This window comes from Channa argus, chromosome 7 (assembly GCF_033026475.1).
Source record: "Channa argus isolate prfri chromosome 7, Channa argus male v1.0, whole genome shotgun sequence".
Lineage (NCBI taxonomy): Eukaryota > Metazoa > Chordata > Actinopteri > Anabantiformes > Channidae > Channa > Channa argus.
Genome location: NC_090203.1, coordinates 11,085,331 through 11,100,919, shown reverse-complemented (window position 1 = coordinate 11,100,919; position 15,589 = coordinate 11,085,331). Strand labels below are relative to the sequence as shown.

At 39.0% G+C, this 15,589-nt stretch overlaps 2 protein-coding genes and 1 long non-coding RNA gene across 4 annotated transcripts; 2 read left to right on the top strand and 1 right to left on the bottom strand.

Moving 5' to 3' along the window:
• Positions 1 to 394: 394 nt before the first annotated feature.
• ndufa3 (NADH:ubiquinone oxidoreductase subunit A3) lies at positions 395 to 6,891 on the bottom strand. Of its 2 annotated transcripts, XM_067511770.1 has the most exons (5): positions 6,871 to 6,891; positions 2,156 to 2,252; positions 1,306 to 1,380; positions 726 to 803; positions 395 to 577 (listed from the first exon to the last, which is right to left on the bottom strand). In XM_067511770.1, exons 1-5 carry the CDS (start codon positions 6,874 to 6,876, stop codon positions 486 to 488), a joined length of 348 nt encoding a protein of 115 aa, XP_067367871.1. In that variant the 5' UTR covers positions 6,877 to 6,891; the 3' UTR covers positions 395 to 485. The 2 variants fall into 2 exon arrangements, with proteins under 2 accessions (XP_067367871.1, XP_067367872.1); XM_067511771.1 differs by lacking the exons at positions 2,156 to 2,252; positions 6,871 to 6,891 and adding an exon at positions 1,633 to 1,720.
• On the top strand, positions 2,613 to 3,415 carry LOC137131017 (uncharacterized). The gene is made up of 3 exons (XR_010914937.1): positions 2,613 to 2,731; positions 3,191 to 3,261; positions 3,349 to 3,415. It is a non-coding gene; the product is annotated as an uncharacterized lncRNA (long non-coding RNA).
• Positions 5,573 to 15,398, top strand: cnot3a (CCR4-NOT transcription complex, subunit 3a). The gene is made up of 18 exons (XM_067511766.1): positions 5,573 to 5,729; positions 6,364 to 6,434; positions 6,611 to 6,678; positions 6,773 to 6,847; positions 6,956 to 7,045; positions 7,122 to 7,250; positions 7,380 to 7,475; positions 7,608 to 7,827; positions 7,942 to 8,075; positions 8,268 to 8,324; positions 8,592 to 9,522; positions 9,632 to 9,737; positions 9,829 to 9,970; positions 10,904 to 11,003; positions 11,572 to 11,770; positions 13,968 to 14,100; positions 14,222 to 14,347; positions 14,470 to 15,398. Exons 2-18 carry the CDS (start codon positions 6,410 to 6,412, stop codon positions 14,566 to 14,568), a joined length of 2,730 nt encoding a protein of 909 aa, XP_067367867.1. The 5' UTR covers positions 5,573 to 5,729; positions 6,364 to 6,409; the 3' UTR covers positions 14,569 to 15,398.
• Positions 15,399 to 15,589: the final 191 nt, after the last annotated feature.

Below are 15,589 nucleotides of genomic sequence, written 5' to 3'. Positions count from 1 at the left end.
TATTATTTAAATTTGCAATCGTTTAATGTTCAACAAATTGTTGCGCTTCCTCTCCCGCTTGCAGAAGTAGAATAATATTGGTAAGAAACAAGCAATTAATGTTCTGACAGCATTAATTGAGTAGCTTTGTAAAGCTAAGCGTCTTCTCAGGAACCTGGGTCAAGAGCTTAGTTATGTGCTTGATAAAATCTAACAGATATCTAACTACATATCTTGTTAACTCATGTTAAATCCACTCTGTCTTAATTGACTTTCCAAAGATTTAATTAATGTATTAATGACTCCCAAACTTTGTTTAATTAAGGCAAATGATTTCCTATCTGATATTGTACTAGAACATGTATTTGTTTGAAATGTATTTGATGAATCTGAAACAAACAATGTGGCACATAAGTAGATTTAAATAGATTATTTTTATTGCAAGACATTGACCACTGAAGCAGCTATGCAGACATATGAAAGAGCACAGTGTTGAGAATGTGAAGTTAGAGCTTTTTAAGCCATTCCAGATTGTTTCCTTTTGGTTCACAGGGATGAGCAGGGACATCAGGCATGCTTCCATCATCCCGCACAGGAACTGTGTTAGGAGAAAAAAGCTTTAATGTTAGATTTAACGGGATGGTAAATCCTTTAAAATGACTGATGTTTCACTTGGGTCACAAATCTGACAATAAAATACAACAGACACTGACAATAATTTACCAGTATAAGACAGTAATGTTTACCTGGGTAATTGTATGGTACAGCTGAGTTGATCATTCCTGTATATTTTGTTAGGGGGCTTATGAATGGCAGAGCAACTCCTAAAAAAAATACAAGGTTATTTCATTACATTCATAAAATTGGATTTTTGTTCTGTATCTCACAAATGTCAGCTAAATTTGACTTAAATCATGTTTTAAGATGATGATAAAATGTGAGTCTAAATAGCCTATTGATCATTTTTTCCATCCAGCCCTCCATTATCTGCATATCCTGGAGCCTATCCCAGCCGCCATACGGCAGACAGACAGACAACCGTTCAATCTCACATTCACACCTCTGGGCCATTTAGAGTCACATTTATTTCCTGCAAGGCATAAATGTAATAAATTAAACGAGAATGAGTAGAAAACCTATGAGATAAGTAAATATTTCCAGTGGAATATCATGGGTGTAACATTTAGGAAACTGACATTTATCTCACATATAACAAAATTTGCTTTAATAGCATGTCTATAATTGAGTTCAGTATTTCAAAAACAGTTGTACTTTCTCTCACACACAATACTGAACTAGATCAAATGTAGGACACTGGAGACTGACCCGTCAGTCCAATCGCACAAGAGACCAAGATAACGGGTTCCTTATTCCATGCATTTTTCAGGAAAGCTCCGATTCCTGCAGAAAACACAGGAAATTAAAACCCTTCACTCCTGACGATCCTACGGTTAGCGAACATTAGCCAACGTTAGCAATACATCCAAGGTCACATTTTTCGTTTTATTTCGAATGGGCGATATATTGTTAAAGTAACTCTGGGACTAATTTATCGGAATTGTGAAAAATGATAGACTTGCCATGTTGCCTACGGGCATTGTAAACGCTACTTCTACCGCTAAGGTAACCAAAAAAGACAAAATATTCACATACCCGCCATATTGTCTTGTGTAGTTGAAATTAGCGAGTGCTCATGGGAAATGTGGTAACCACTTTGGTGACGCATTATTTCTGCGCCCGTCGCATGAAAATATTGTTTATCAAAAAGATTAACGAACAAAAGGTTTAGCCTCGCTTAAGTAATAATTTCAAGTAAGGATAATGTTAGCAAACGTTTCTAGCTAAGCCGATATTGTAGATAGCAGATTAACACAAACTTTATACAGTAGATTGATCTTATGAAACTGTTTGAGTTTTAAAAAACAGCATTTTGTCGAACAAACAGCACAGTCGCTGGACTTGTAAGAGGAAATGTAAGTACCTTGTTACAAATATTAAAAATTACCAGTGTAATGGTTAGTATGGGTGCTTAGTAAATAAGATAGAATGATGGTTGGAACCTTTGGTTAAATGACAACATTTCTAACCCAAATGTATGGTAATTTCAACCTACACATGTTTCATGTGCTCAATTTGCGTTTTTATACGAAAAAAAATCAAAACAATTTCTTTTTACCAGATGATGGAGGATTTCTCTGGTTTGGCCTTGCCTCCTTTGTTTGGAGGACACATCCTGGAGGCTGAGCTGGAGCCAGGTGGTGTTGAGCTTGGACCTGGAGAGGTAAGGCTGATGTCAAAAAAGACCAGGCAGCCTGGGCTTCTGCTGACACTAAAAAAAGGTAACTTTACATGTGGATTGCTTGATCCAGCATCTGGATTACCATGCCATACACATGATGCAACAAAACAGGAACTCATATTAACTTTGTTTTAATATTTGAAACGCAACACATAAAATACTGCTGTACCACAACTGATGCCAACTTGTTTTTCTCCAGGTGGAGTTGGACCCAGGGAACAACAAGCTGCTAGAAAGCACAACACAAGATGATGAAGAAAGAAGAGCTCTTGATAAGACAAAATATCTAGCTCTGAGCAGGAGATGTAAAGAAATTGAACAGGTGCGTGTGACTATTTGTGTTTGTGAGTGTCTTTGCGCGCAAACTTTCTGCCTTATGTCTTGGAAATTTGACTATGTGTAGCAATAAGTTTAGTGATATGTAGTGCCTAGAGATGTAAAGAAATTGAACAGGTGCATGTGACTCTTTGTGTTTGAGAGTGTCTTCAGAGTGTATTCAGACCCCTTAAAACCACTCCATCATTTCTGTGGCTTTTTGATTTAAGTCATTATTATGCTTAAAGGTGAATCATCACCTCAGTCATGTGTCAGGTCATGTATACTCAGGGGCATGTTTGCTTCAAGGACTTATCTGTATTTGCCCTAATTCATCCTTCCTTCAATCAGTCTCTCAATTTCTAGATAACTCTCAAGGACAATAAAAGTAAACAGGACGCACCTGACTAGTATTTGCTGTAAATTTTAATAAATTTGCAAAATGTATTATTTGTCATTGTGGGTTATTGTGATATGTAAACATACCAGTTTTATTCATTAAAAATTATATCTTATTAATTGACAGAAGTTTGCAATAAGTGAAGCTTCTACCTTTTGATAAGGAACATGTTTTTAAGTATTTTGCTATATGATCAGGTGAACCAGAAGATCCTTGGTCGTCTTCACCAAGTACAAAGGATAACAAGACGCTTGAAGAAAGAGAGACGGTATAAAACTCCATTCATTTTGTTTCATACATTTTCAGACTACTGTCCATCTTGACAGGTTATCTCAATATTCTGTTAATCTTACAGGTTCCTCATGAAGACTCTTGACACTCATGGGGATGACTACAGAAATGCCCATCTTACTATACTTCTAGAGGTGAGAATTAGACCAACAAATTGTGAGACTAAAGAACAAGGTAAATAGGAGGGAATGGAATTAGAAGTGATTTAACACAAATCTGCATGGCCACCAGACTACAGACTACTACTAGCAGTGATAGGAGTCACCATGGAAATTCCTATATGGTCAAAATGTATTTTCTGTGATAGGTCTGGTTTTATCTCTGTGTATGAATAATACTGTACTTAATACACAATTAAAGGAATGTAATAGAAAATTAAGTTACAAATGTGATGCTGACAATCTCAGTTTCTAGTCTTAAAGCATCATGTGTAAACTGATGAATTACAGGTCAACTCGCGTATAAATGTATATCCAAGCCTTACAAAACTGTTTGTTTAATATGGCAGTTAGAAATGGCCAGGTTATCATCTATAGGAGCCTGTAGGCAAAAAAAATCAGTTGATTAGTTTATGCATTTTGTGAGCACAATAAATACAGGTTTTAAAATTACATTTATCTAGACATGACCAAAAGATTAGATATTAATTTTAGATGTTATAAAAATATGGCATGTTAGTTGGGAAAATGCCCTAACAAACAAAATTACAATTAATTGAATTACTTGCAATTTTAACTTAGCAATTGCATTGAACAAACTGCTGCTTTTTATTCGATACATCATATTAAATGAATATGCTGTACCTCACTAAATACCTTTTATATTTTTCATATTTTTAGGAGGAGCCTACAGCCCATTTAGATCCACCTGTTGTACTGGAGGATGACCCGCTTAATGGTCTGTCTAGTTCCACATCATCTGCATTAGTGCATCATAATTCTGGACCAAAGAAGAAGAGGCATCGAATTTCAAGGCAAGACAAGGATAAAGATCCACAGGTACTAAAGGTGAAAATTTGTTGTTGTCCATTTATGCGTAATATATTTAGACAATGCTCTGTTTCCTACATTTATCTTTGTTTTAATATTTTATTTTTATTAATTATGTGTTTATCGTGTGTATGACATGTAGCTTTGAAAACATTAATGGGTTGCTTGAAGACACATTGTTCTCTAATGTAAACATGCTAGAAAACTTGATTTTATGTAAAGTGAAGTTCTGTTTCTGTTTCCAGACTGAACAAGACATGTTGGCAGAGACACATTTTGGAGAGATGCCCAGCCCAACATCTCTCTCTCACTGATCATTGCACTATCCTGGATGTTATGATGACTAAATAGCTCTTTCTGTATACTGCCTTTTGTTAGACAGGTTATCACTTTTATCAGTTTCACTTGAACACTGGGAGTTCCATTTACAGAAATGTAATTGTTGTTTACCTGATACATATAGTACATATATTTTTTATATATTATGTTCTGTTTTTACTGTTTTGTTGCTGATTTCACATAATTATTTTTCTGGTGGCAGATTATGCACATTGCCATAAGTAGTGCTGCTTGCTAAAGATTTGGCAACTGAGAAACAATCAAAGTAAGGAAGAATTGTAATTACTGCCATAGTTTGTGGATATAATTTTTTTTATGTCGAAAAGAGGGAGTCACTACTGATATTTTCTTATTATTAACCTATGTTTGGTTCTTTTTAAGTGATTTGAAGTTGTGTCTGTATTTTATTATTTTGAGTGATGTGGATCAGAACCAGATAAAATTGTAATTACTTTTATTCATGTTCACATTTTCATCAGCAGTATAAACTTTAACAATTGATTCCAAAACTTAGACAGCTGAGATTTGTTATGTTTATTTACAAATAGTTCAAATATAAATAAAACTGTTAAAGTTTTAGGCTGAAAAAATTGTTTGTTAATGCATTTTATTTGATCTGACATATGTTTTCTAAAAAATCACTTCTCCCGGAGCTTTAGTGTAATTGACATTATTCTTCAAATGATGGCATTTTCTTTTGTCATTGGGATCTTTTTCTCATCAGCACGAATGAAAAAGTAAATCAAAAGTTAACTTTCCTGAAATATTTACAAAATCGGCTTATCATTCATAAATGTTTCGGGGAAAAATGACAACTGACCTGCAGTTTGGATTTTGAGTTGGTAAGACTCTTACACCCCACTACTGAACCAAAGGTTGGCGCTCAGGCCAGAGGAAGTCTTGCATTAATAGACGTGAATTATGTCCAATCAGATGTCGGAGATTAGATTTAGGGCGGGATCCATCGCAGCGGTGAGATTTTAGCTACCGTCCATCTTCAGCTACATTACAGTGAGCGAGCTTGTCGAAAAGAAAACACAATTTGGAAGTAAAGAAGACTTTCTGGAATTAGTTTTGGCTGTACTTGAAAAAAGACAAACGAAAGCCCATACCCTAGGTAAATGTCGTAAACAACTATAAATGTAGCTGCTGCGGTTGACCCAGTTTCCCTTTTTCCTAAATGTGGCTAGCTAAGCTGCTAGCTAGCATTTTATACATTAGCTAGATAGACAGTTAGCAATAGTAGCTAGCAGGTTAACGATTAGAGTAGATTATGATATATTGTACTTTTCACAACGTAAAAACACAATATAAAGCTTTACAGGAGTCCAAAATAACAATGCACGAATATGACGTCTAACCATCACTATGCTACGTGGTCCTTGTTTTGAAACGGGACAGATAGTAACCGAACGATGTGGACGAGCTAACTAACTAGCTAGTCTTAGCGTTAGCTGGCTAGACGGCTAATTTTAGCTGACAACCAGGTTAGTACAATACTGGAAACATTAGCAAGATCCTCTCCGTTCGGGAAAACATAACAATAGATATGCGGTAGTATAAAGTTATGTTTGGAAGTGTCTTAAATTTGTGAAGCGATGTCGTTATTGCTGCAGCTTATGCTAACTGACCACCTAACTGGACTTAACGCCAGTTCCACTATGTGGAAGTCGATATACTGAGCGTTCTGTTGACTGGATTCTCTGTTTTATAAACAATGTATTAAAAGATATTTTGGATTCTTCACATAGCTGACTTTGTGACAGACGGAATGTGGACATTGTCGTAGTCAGAGCCATGGCTGACAAGAGAAAACTTCAAGGTAAGGCAGGTGGTTTAACAGTTGGTAATCAGTTATGTTGCATGGAATCCTTCACCGAGAGCAACGAGATTGTGTGTGTTTAAAAGCGAGAAAGAGAGAGAGACATTAGTCATGTATGATGTTCCCCAGGTTTATATATTATGGTACTGGACCACATCTTTTACCTTTCACCACAGGTGAGATCGATAGATGTTTGAAAAAAGTAGCTGAAGGTGTAGAACAGTTTGAAGATATTTGGCAAAAGGTAAGAGATGTTATTTTCCATATGTTTAATATTTTGCTTTTGAAATTGTTCGGGTAAAACTTAACAATGTTTCCTCTTTTTGTCTATGTTTTAGCTCCACAATGCAGCCAATGCAAACCAGAAGGAAAAATATGAGGCTGACCTCAAGAAAGAGATTAAAAAACTACAGGTAAAACAACTTTCGGCACATACCTTCATCTTCTCTCTTGATCAACGGGCTGCATATTTGAAATGGGCAATATGTTTTTAATACTTTAACTGTCTGTCATCTTTTCAGCGATTGAGAGATCAAATTAAAACATGGGTGGCCTCAAATGAAATAAAAGACAAAAGGCAGCTAGTCGAAAACCGCAAACTTATAGAGACGGTAGGTTTTTTTTCTGCTTTTTTTTTTTTAAATATGAGAACACTAAATAAGACTTATGGAATTTTTGTTTACTTAGCAAATGGAGCGGTTCAAGGTCGTGGAACGTGAAACAAAAACAAAAGCCTATTCTAAAGAAGGGTTGGGTCTCGCTCAGAAAGTGGATCCAGCTCAGAGAGAAAAGGAGGAAACGGGACAGTGGCTAACAGTAATACATTCACAGTTATTCATACTTGAGTGACAACAAGGGTTTTGTTTAAAACTTGAAATACCATAGTTTATTGAAACTATTCTATTTAAATGTATTAACATAATATTTCTGATTTGTCACCCACAGAATACAATATACACTCTGAACATGCAGGTGGATCAGTTTGAAAGTGAGGTGGAATCTCTTTCAGTTCAGACAAGAAAGAAAAAGGGTGATAAAGAGGTAAGTCCTGTCTCATTTTTTTATGTATTTATTTGTACACACTCAGAAAAGTGCTGCAATTCCTATTTGTATTCAATGTGAAATGTTTGGCTATATTTTTTAAAATGATTAACTATGTGTTCTGTTATTTAGAAGCAAGATCGTATTGATGAGCTGAAGAGGTTGATTGAGAGGCATAGATTCCACATTCGCATGTTGGAGACCATTTTACGAATGCTGGACAATGACTCTGTGCCTGTGGATGCGATCCAAAAGATCAAGGATGATGTTGAATACTATATTGATTCCTCCCAAGACCCAGACTTTGAGGAGAATGAGTTCCTGTATGATGACATAGAGCTGGAAGACATCCGTGAGTAGAGCACTGCAGCATATTATAATGATGCTTTTATTCTTTTAGACAGCAGATATCAGAGGAGTTATCTCAACATCTGACAATAGCCCCTCTCCTGTCTTTCTTTTGTAGCTGCAGCATTAGTTGCAACTTCTCCCTCAGGTCAGGGGAACATGGAAGATGAGATGTATCTCCACTCCAGCTCCACTCCTACTTCCACCACCTCTTCCTCTCCTATCCCTCCATCACCGGCAACTTGCACTGCTGTAAGTTCTTGTCCTGGTGTCATTAAAATGGTTTTGATTCAGGGTGTTAAAGGAATGCTGGGTGAAACATTTTGCACATATCCATCTCTTACTTTTGCTATTAGTTCTACCACTGGATGCTATGCGGCATAAACATTTCAAAAGTGCATTGTTGAAAATTGCATTGTCATATAAAGGTATCTCCTCCTTTAGGAGAACTCAGAGGACGATAAGAAAAGGGGACGTTCGACAGACAGTGAAGTTAGTCAGGTGAGTGGTTCTCATCTGTGCTGTGTCAGTAGATGAACAGTTTAGTGCAGCGCTCTTCACCCTTGGTCCCGGAGAGGCACTGGAATGGAACACATTTTCTCTGTTGTCCCATGGTTTGAGATATAGTTGATTTAATTTCTAACATCTGCATTTTTGGGCTTCCATACCATACAGTCAACTTTGCTCCTCATACACGTTGTACTGCAGCAGTAGACCTTTGGGAAGTTTTGTCTGAAATGTTTCTCTCTGGTGCTCTGTCATTTTCAGTCACCTGTGAAGAATGGCACACCCTCCTTGCTATCTTCCATTTCTTCCTCTACCACCTCGGGGTCCTCCTCATCCTCCTCCCTTGTGTCCATGGCAAGTGTTGTTGGAGGTATTCCTGCAGTCCCCACAAGCAGCAATCTAATAGGAAGCTTCAGCAGCGCAGTGCAGCAACATCAGCATCAACCTGCACAACAACAGCAGCAACCTCAGCTACCAAACCAACCACCGCAGCAACAACAGCAGCAGCCACCTCAGACAAAACCCTCTGTCCCCTCAAATAATACCCCCAGCCCACCCAGCAACCCCCTGCTCCCAGCCTCCACTGCCCCCTCTCTCCCTACACCCAGCACACTCAGCTCATCAGCTCCCAACTCTCAGTCTCAGTCTATACCTGGACCCACTTCAGCATCCAGTTTAGGACTTGGCCTGGCATTAGGTTTGAGCAAAGGGGGCATGACGGGAACCAGCAGTACCAATCCATTGTCTGGTTTGGGCCTCAGTGGCCACCCCTCTCCTCTAAACACAATGTCAGGGCTAATTTCAGGCTCAACACCTGCCCCTTATGCTCAGGCAGCCGCATCAGGAAGCTTGGGTTTGAGCAGCACCACCCAGTCCAGCATTTCAGCAGAGAGCAGCACTTCCATCCCCACCTCTGGCTCCAGTGGAGTCACCACCAATGGGGCGGGCACAGGGCTTGGTTTGCTTGGATCTAGCCCAGCTCACAGCGCTCTGAGTGGGAGTATTTTGGGGCTGGTTCCTGGGCAAAGTGTAGCCCCCGGTGGCTCTCAGGGGCCCCAGAATTCTATCAGCAGTACCTCTGGAGTAGTTGGCATGTTGGGAGGCAACGGGGGGAACGTCAGTGTGGTCGGAGTAGCGGTTAATTCTGCTCCTGCTAGACCACCAAGTGTACTGAAGCAAAATGGAAGCACAAGTATGTGAACAACTGTCCTTGTTTGACTGTTTATCTGTTTGAAAATGTGTATAAAGGTTTTCTAGTTAAAGTGGTTTCTTTTTCTGGGATTTCCTTCACCTGCTCTTAGGTTACAGTGCTGTAGTGGCAGAGAGCTCCACAGAATCAGCTCTAAGCACACCGAGCCAGTCACAAAGCAGCCAGCCCTCATCTCTCAGTTCTTCAACCAGTCAGCCGTAAGTTATTTACTTAAACTTCACATCTTTCTTTTTTTAACACTAGTTATTAACTTAGACTATTACTGTTATCCCCACTTCTTTGATGCAGTATGGACAACGGCTCCAGTTTAATCAGCTCCATCACTCTGCCTCCCAGCTCTCCGTCCCCTTCGTTCTCAGACAGCACACCCGGAGGAGGGGTACTTCTTAACGGGCCCCACTCCTACACACAGGCCTCAGAGGGCCTCAAGGTGAGTTAAGACAAGTTAACTGACATAATGCCTTGATCACAGGTGTTTGTCAGTGCGACTTGGGTGTTTAATTGTGCAGCAGAATTTGCTGTAAGAACCATCTGGTTTACAGTCAGGTGTAGTGGCATGTAGTTTACAGGACCTAACTAGTTGAGAGTATGAGAAAGATTTAAGATTGTAAAATATAAAGCTTAATCAACTTTACTATAAAGCATCTGGCATCATGCTAAGAAGAGAAACATCTCACATAATGCCGTCCTAAACACATCTGCAAGTACATGAGCAGTGTGAATAGTAAACTGTCTAGCATCAATTTCCTCACTTAAAAGATCCTCAGCAATGCCCGAGACTCTGATGATTAACTAGGCAACTTGATTATTTTCAAATTACCAAATGAGTGTGCTCACAAGGATAGACTTTTGTTTGGTACATGACTGGTTGGCAATATTAAGAGATCCCAAAGAATCAAGATAAAGATTTTAGCATGCCAAGATATCTTTGGACTTAGAAGTACCAGTTTCATACCCTGTTCACTGTAAACAACAAGAAAAAGGCAGTGTTGGACCCTGTAAAAATCTAAAGCCTTGGTATATATGTGAGTGTATATTACCATTGCTAAGGAAAATTTTGAATCAGATGGGTTTTCTCCCTTTTCAAAATACTCATATAACTAGTTGCATAGAGATCCATCTCACAGTTGCTGTCTGTTGTAGATAAATGTAACAGCTCAATAGTTTGTTGTCAAATGTTATTGTCCCGCATTGGTATCTCTGTTTCTAATGCTCCCGTACATTGCCCTGCCAATCCTAAATATCAATAATTGGGTTTGGTAGAAGCAGATCATCCTCTTCCTTTTCCTTTTCAACTTAATTCCCCTTAGTTCTTAATCATTTACCCTGTTCTCATGTTGTCCCTATTCTGTCCTATCCTCAGGCTCCTGAGCCTCTCAGTTCTCTGAAGGCAATGGCTGAGAGAGCAGCGCTGGTATCAGGTCTGGATGCAGAGATTCCCAACCTGCACCTAACAGACAGAGGTCAGAACGGTCAGATAAAATTTATACACTAATTTAGAGAAGAATGATCATCTGTCTCATATCAGTCCCACTCTTACTAATTACTGGGGAAGAAGAAAATGCATTTAGTTAACTCTCCAGATGTTTACAATAATTAACCCAAGTTTGGGAATGTTTTGAAGGAAAAACATCACAATATCAGGTGGTTATTGTATTGCATTTTTTATGTATGATTATGTAAGCATAGAGTACACAGTCTTTTCCCTTGGGTCTGGTAACCTGCGATTTACATTCATTATGTTCTGTTTTGCTTTTGTAGATCAAATGATTTATTGGTTATTTAAATGTCCTAATGTGTCAAATAGGTTAATTTATCTATGAATTTAAGAATCAGCAGCATATTTGCTAATTGTAACCCAACTGCAGAGCTGCGGCTTTTGCTAGAATACAGAAATGCTTCACTATGTGAAAAGACATACTTAAATGACAATAACATGGAAGACAGCAGGAGGTGGTTTTTGAATAGATTGCCTGGAGAGTCGATAGTTGTGTAACTTATCACGTCTGTCACTTTTTCTTTGTCCTACAGATATCTTCTCCAGTTCATCTGCAGCGCCTGGCACACCCGCTGCCCCTCAGCCATCCGTGTCGGAGGTCAGCATCCCCCCCTCACTCGGGGTCTGCCCACTGGGCCCCACCCCTCTCCCCAAAGACCAGCTCTACCAGCAGGCCATGCAGGAGGCTGCATGGACACACATGCCACACCCCTCTGACTCTGAGAGGATCAGGTAAATCATCAGTTTTGAACTATTTGCAAAGAACACACAGCACTACATCTGGCGTAAAAAGGGCACTGGATATCATCACAAAAACATCATCACATCGTGATTTGGGCCTGTTTTGCTGCATCAGGGCCTGGCCAGCTTGTAGTCGCTGAGGGGAAGATGAATTCCAAAGTGTATCAAAAAAGTCTTTACGAAAATGTGAGAATGCCTTTACGTTAGCTAAAACTCTGCAGAAGTTGGGTGATTCAACAAGACAATGCCAACTGTGTCAAGCAGTTATAAATTCCATGGGTTCACTTACCTTTTCATTACCATTTTGAATGTTGAATGAGTGTGTTCAGTAAAACATGAAAGATCTGTTTTTTTTGTTTGTTTGTTTTTTGTTTGTTTTTTTTGACAATACACTTTGACTTGCATGAAGTCAAATCACATTTCACGACAAATTAATGCAGAAAACGAAGAAATTCCAAAAGGTTTTGATACTTTTTCTTGCCACTTCATGTAGAAATGGGTTTCATAATTCATGTCATTAATTTGTTAGTGATAAAATACTCACATTCCACTTTATGTACACGTTGCTAGAAAAAGGAACTAAACTGCCTTAATTGTATGTGGCAGAGATTCATCAATGTTCTGGAAACATTCCATGGACATTTTGGTCCGTGCTGACATGACAGCATTATGCAGCAGTTGCTACAGATTTGTTTGATGCACATTCCAAAGGTGCTCTTTTTGATTGATACTTGGTGACTGTGGAGACCATGTCAGTACAGTAAACATTGTCATGCTTAAGAAACTAGTTTGAGATGATTTTAGTTTTGTTTGTGAAAGTAGCCCTCAAAAGATTGGTCATAAAAGAATGGACATGATCAGTACCAATGCTAATGTAGTCTTTGGCATTAAAACAATGCCAAAAAATACCCCCCACACCATTACAGGACCACCATCAGTCTAAAGTGTTGATATAAGACAGGATGGATCCATGCTTCCGTGTTTGTTTGTTTTTTACACCAAAATCCTGAGCATTATCAAAATGTTGAAGCAGAAATCAAGACTTATCAGAGCAGGCAACATTTTTCGATCTACTGTTGTCTAGCTATGGTGAGTCTTTGCAAATTGTAGCTTCAGTTTTCTGTTGGTATGCTAACATTAGTGGCACATGGTCTGGTCTTCTGCTGCTGTAGCCCATCTGCTTCAAGGTCAAACATGTTGTGTGCCCAGAGATGTTCTTCTGCATACCATGGTTGTTATGAGAGGTTATTTGAGTTAGTGAGTTGAACCAGTCTGGCCATTCTCCTCTGACTGCTGGTATCAACAAGGCATTTTTGCCCAGAGAACTGCCCAGTCCAGTGGAAATAATCTCTTCTTCAGACCATTCTTTGTAAACTCTAGAGATGGTTGTACTGGTAGATCACTGGTTTCTAAAATACTCAGACCGGCCTGTCCAGTCCCAAACAACCAGGAAAGATTAAAAGTCCCCTAAATTACCTTTCTTCCCCATTCTGATGCTGAATTTGGCCAATGGGTATCTATTGATGATGATGATGATGACGACGGCAAATTTCAAATGTGACACTTTTGGAAATCAAGCTAGTAGTAACAAGACTGACTGTGGCGGCACCCTCTATTCCTGCTTCACTAAACTCTGCTAATTTTGGCACAGCCCTTAAGGTATTTTTGATTATGAAATTACGTTTCAAAAAATGCTTTCCAGTCAACCTGAAATAATTTTTCTTCTCTGATTGGTTAGAAAGTGCAAAAGGCTTGCTCCAAAACCATTGGAGGGCAATATGTCTTAACTGCGGCCGGCGTATTCTGTGAATCTGGTCACAGAAGCACATCATAACATTAAAATAAGCTTTAATATAAGTAATTTACCATAGCTTTAACAGTGCATGTACATATTTTTTATTCTGTGTTAAAGACTTCTGTGTACCTTCATGGCTATGTCACAACTAAGTCTCTATTACGTGATCTATACATAAGTGTTTTCTTTTTTTTTCCCTAAACAACACTCCTTAAATATGCAGTCAGTCTGTATTAACCTGTGTTATGGATTCATGTATGTATCTGGTGGTTTACATAAAAATGCACACTAGCATTTGCATAACTAGAAGTTTACATTTATGTAAACACACTGAGAGGATCTTGGATCACTTTGTGTGGTGGATTTGTAACAGTCTGTGCATGTGTCCTTAAGGCAATACCTGATGAGGAACCCATGTCCCACCTTGCCCTTCCATCATCACATACCACCACACCACTCTGACTCCATAGAGTTCTACCAGAGACTGTCCACAGAAACTCTCTTTTTCATTTTTTACTACCTGGAGGTAACACACACACACGGCTCACACATTTTATATTTACTCACTGTGGTCAAATATGTTTATCTCTCATCAGCCCTACAAGTCTTGCTTTAAAGCTCAAGGGTTTTTGATGTGCCTCCCTCAGGGTACCAAGGCTCAGTATCTGTCTGCCAAGGCCCTGAAGAAACAGTCATGGAGATTTCACACAAAGTACATGATGTGGTTCCAGAGACACGAGGAGCCCAAGACGATCACTGACGAGTTTGAACAGGTGCAGATCACCAACATTTTAGCTAGTGTGTGGACTAGCAGCCAATATGTGGATATTGACTTGCACTTTGTTGGTGTGGTTTTGGTTTATTAATGGCTGTTACTCTGCTGTTTACTCTCTAGGGCACTTATATTTACTTTGACTATGAGAAATGGGGCCAGAGGAAGAAGGAAGGTTTCACTTTCGAGTACAGGTACCTCGAAGACAGAGACCTTCAGTGACGGACGGAGCGATGAGAAAGGACAGAGAGACAAAAACGTGCTGCTGTTGACATTCCGAGACTGAACTCCAAACTGTGGATAGAGATTGTGATGTGTAGTAGAAATCCTCTCCTGAAACGGAGACCGGTGTCTGTATAGGCTGCATCTCAATGTGAAGCCCTTGCTCTTCATGTAGTGCTCTGCTTTTGACACAAATACCCTATGGGCCTGATCAAATGCAGTGTGCTGCACGAGCTGGGAGGGTTCTCATTAGAGGTCTGCGTTTGTGCCTGTCTGTGTGCACACTCAGTTTGTGGCATTAGGAAAGCCTACCCCATGCATGTTTCTCATGTTTTTGTTTTCTTTTCTCCGTTTCAACAAGACTCTCTGTACCACCTACCCAACATGAGCCTGGAAACCTTTGACTTGACACAAAACAAACCTTGAATTTGATTGTTTGGTAAACTGCCCACCTTGTATTTACTGTAATTTGGTGGTTTAGAATGGGGACGTACATTGGACATTTAGTCACGGCTTCTTTTAAGACCTTACGTTGCCTCTTGAATATGGTCACTATTAGAGATAGTGAGCAGCTATCAATAATTTTATTGATATTGTCTTGGTCAATTTAAAACGCTGATTGAGAGTGACCACAGGGCCTCTCCCTGTGACAGGGAAAGAGTCCTTATTGGACATGGATTAAATTGCTATGCAATTGAACTGGTCTCTGACTCCCTCTCTTTGCAAATAAAGTGTTTTTAAGTTAACCTCTCAACAAAAATGCATTATTATGGCGCATTCATGTTTGTGACAAATAAACTTGTAAAATAAATCTTAAAAGTAGGATTTGAGGCGTTTATCTAAATGATGTTTCATGTGTATACCATTAAAGAATCCCCATTGCCAAAGGCCACACTGACAGCATAGTATCTGTACTCAAAATCTCTTCCTAGTTACTATTTAAAACAAAAACCCACAGCATTAGAGAAAATACATTTGAGTTTGGTGTGAATCAACTTCTCATCTTTAAATCTTTATCCTA

Excerpts from the sequence above, each read along its gene's own strand:
- cnot3a (XM_067511766.1), top strand. The coding sequence starts at position 6,410 with ATGGCTGACAAGAGAAAACTTCAAG. Across the intron at positions 7,476-7,607 it reads AGAAAAAGGGTGATAAAGAG|AAGCAAGATCGTATTGATGA; the intron begins GTAAGTCCTGTC and ends TCTGTTATTTAG. Across the intron at positions 11,771-13,967 it reads TCTGACTCTGAGAGGATCAG|GCAATACCTGATGAGGAACC; the intron begins GTAAATCATCAG and ends TGTGTCCTTAAG.
- ndufa3 (XM_067511770.1), bottom strand. Across the intron at positions 804-1,305 it reads TTGTGCGATTGGACTGACGG|GAGTTGCTCTGCCATTCATA; the intron begins GTCAGTCTCCAG and ends TATTTTTTTTAG. Across the intron at positions 578-725 it reads TGTACCATACAATTACCCAG|TTCCTGTGCGGGATGATGGA; the intron begins GTAAACATTACT and ends CTCCTAACACAG.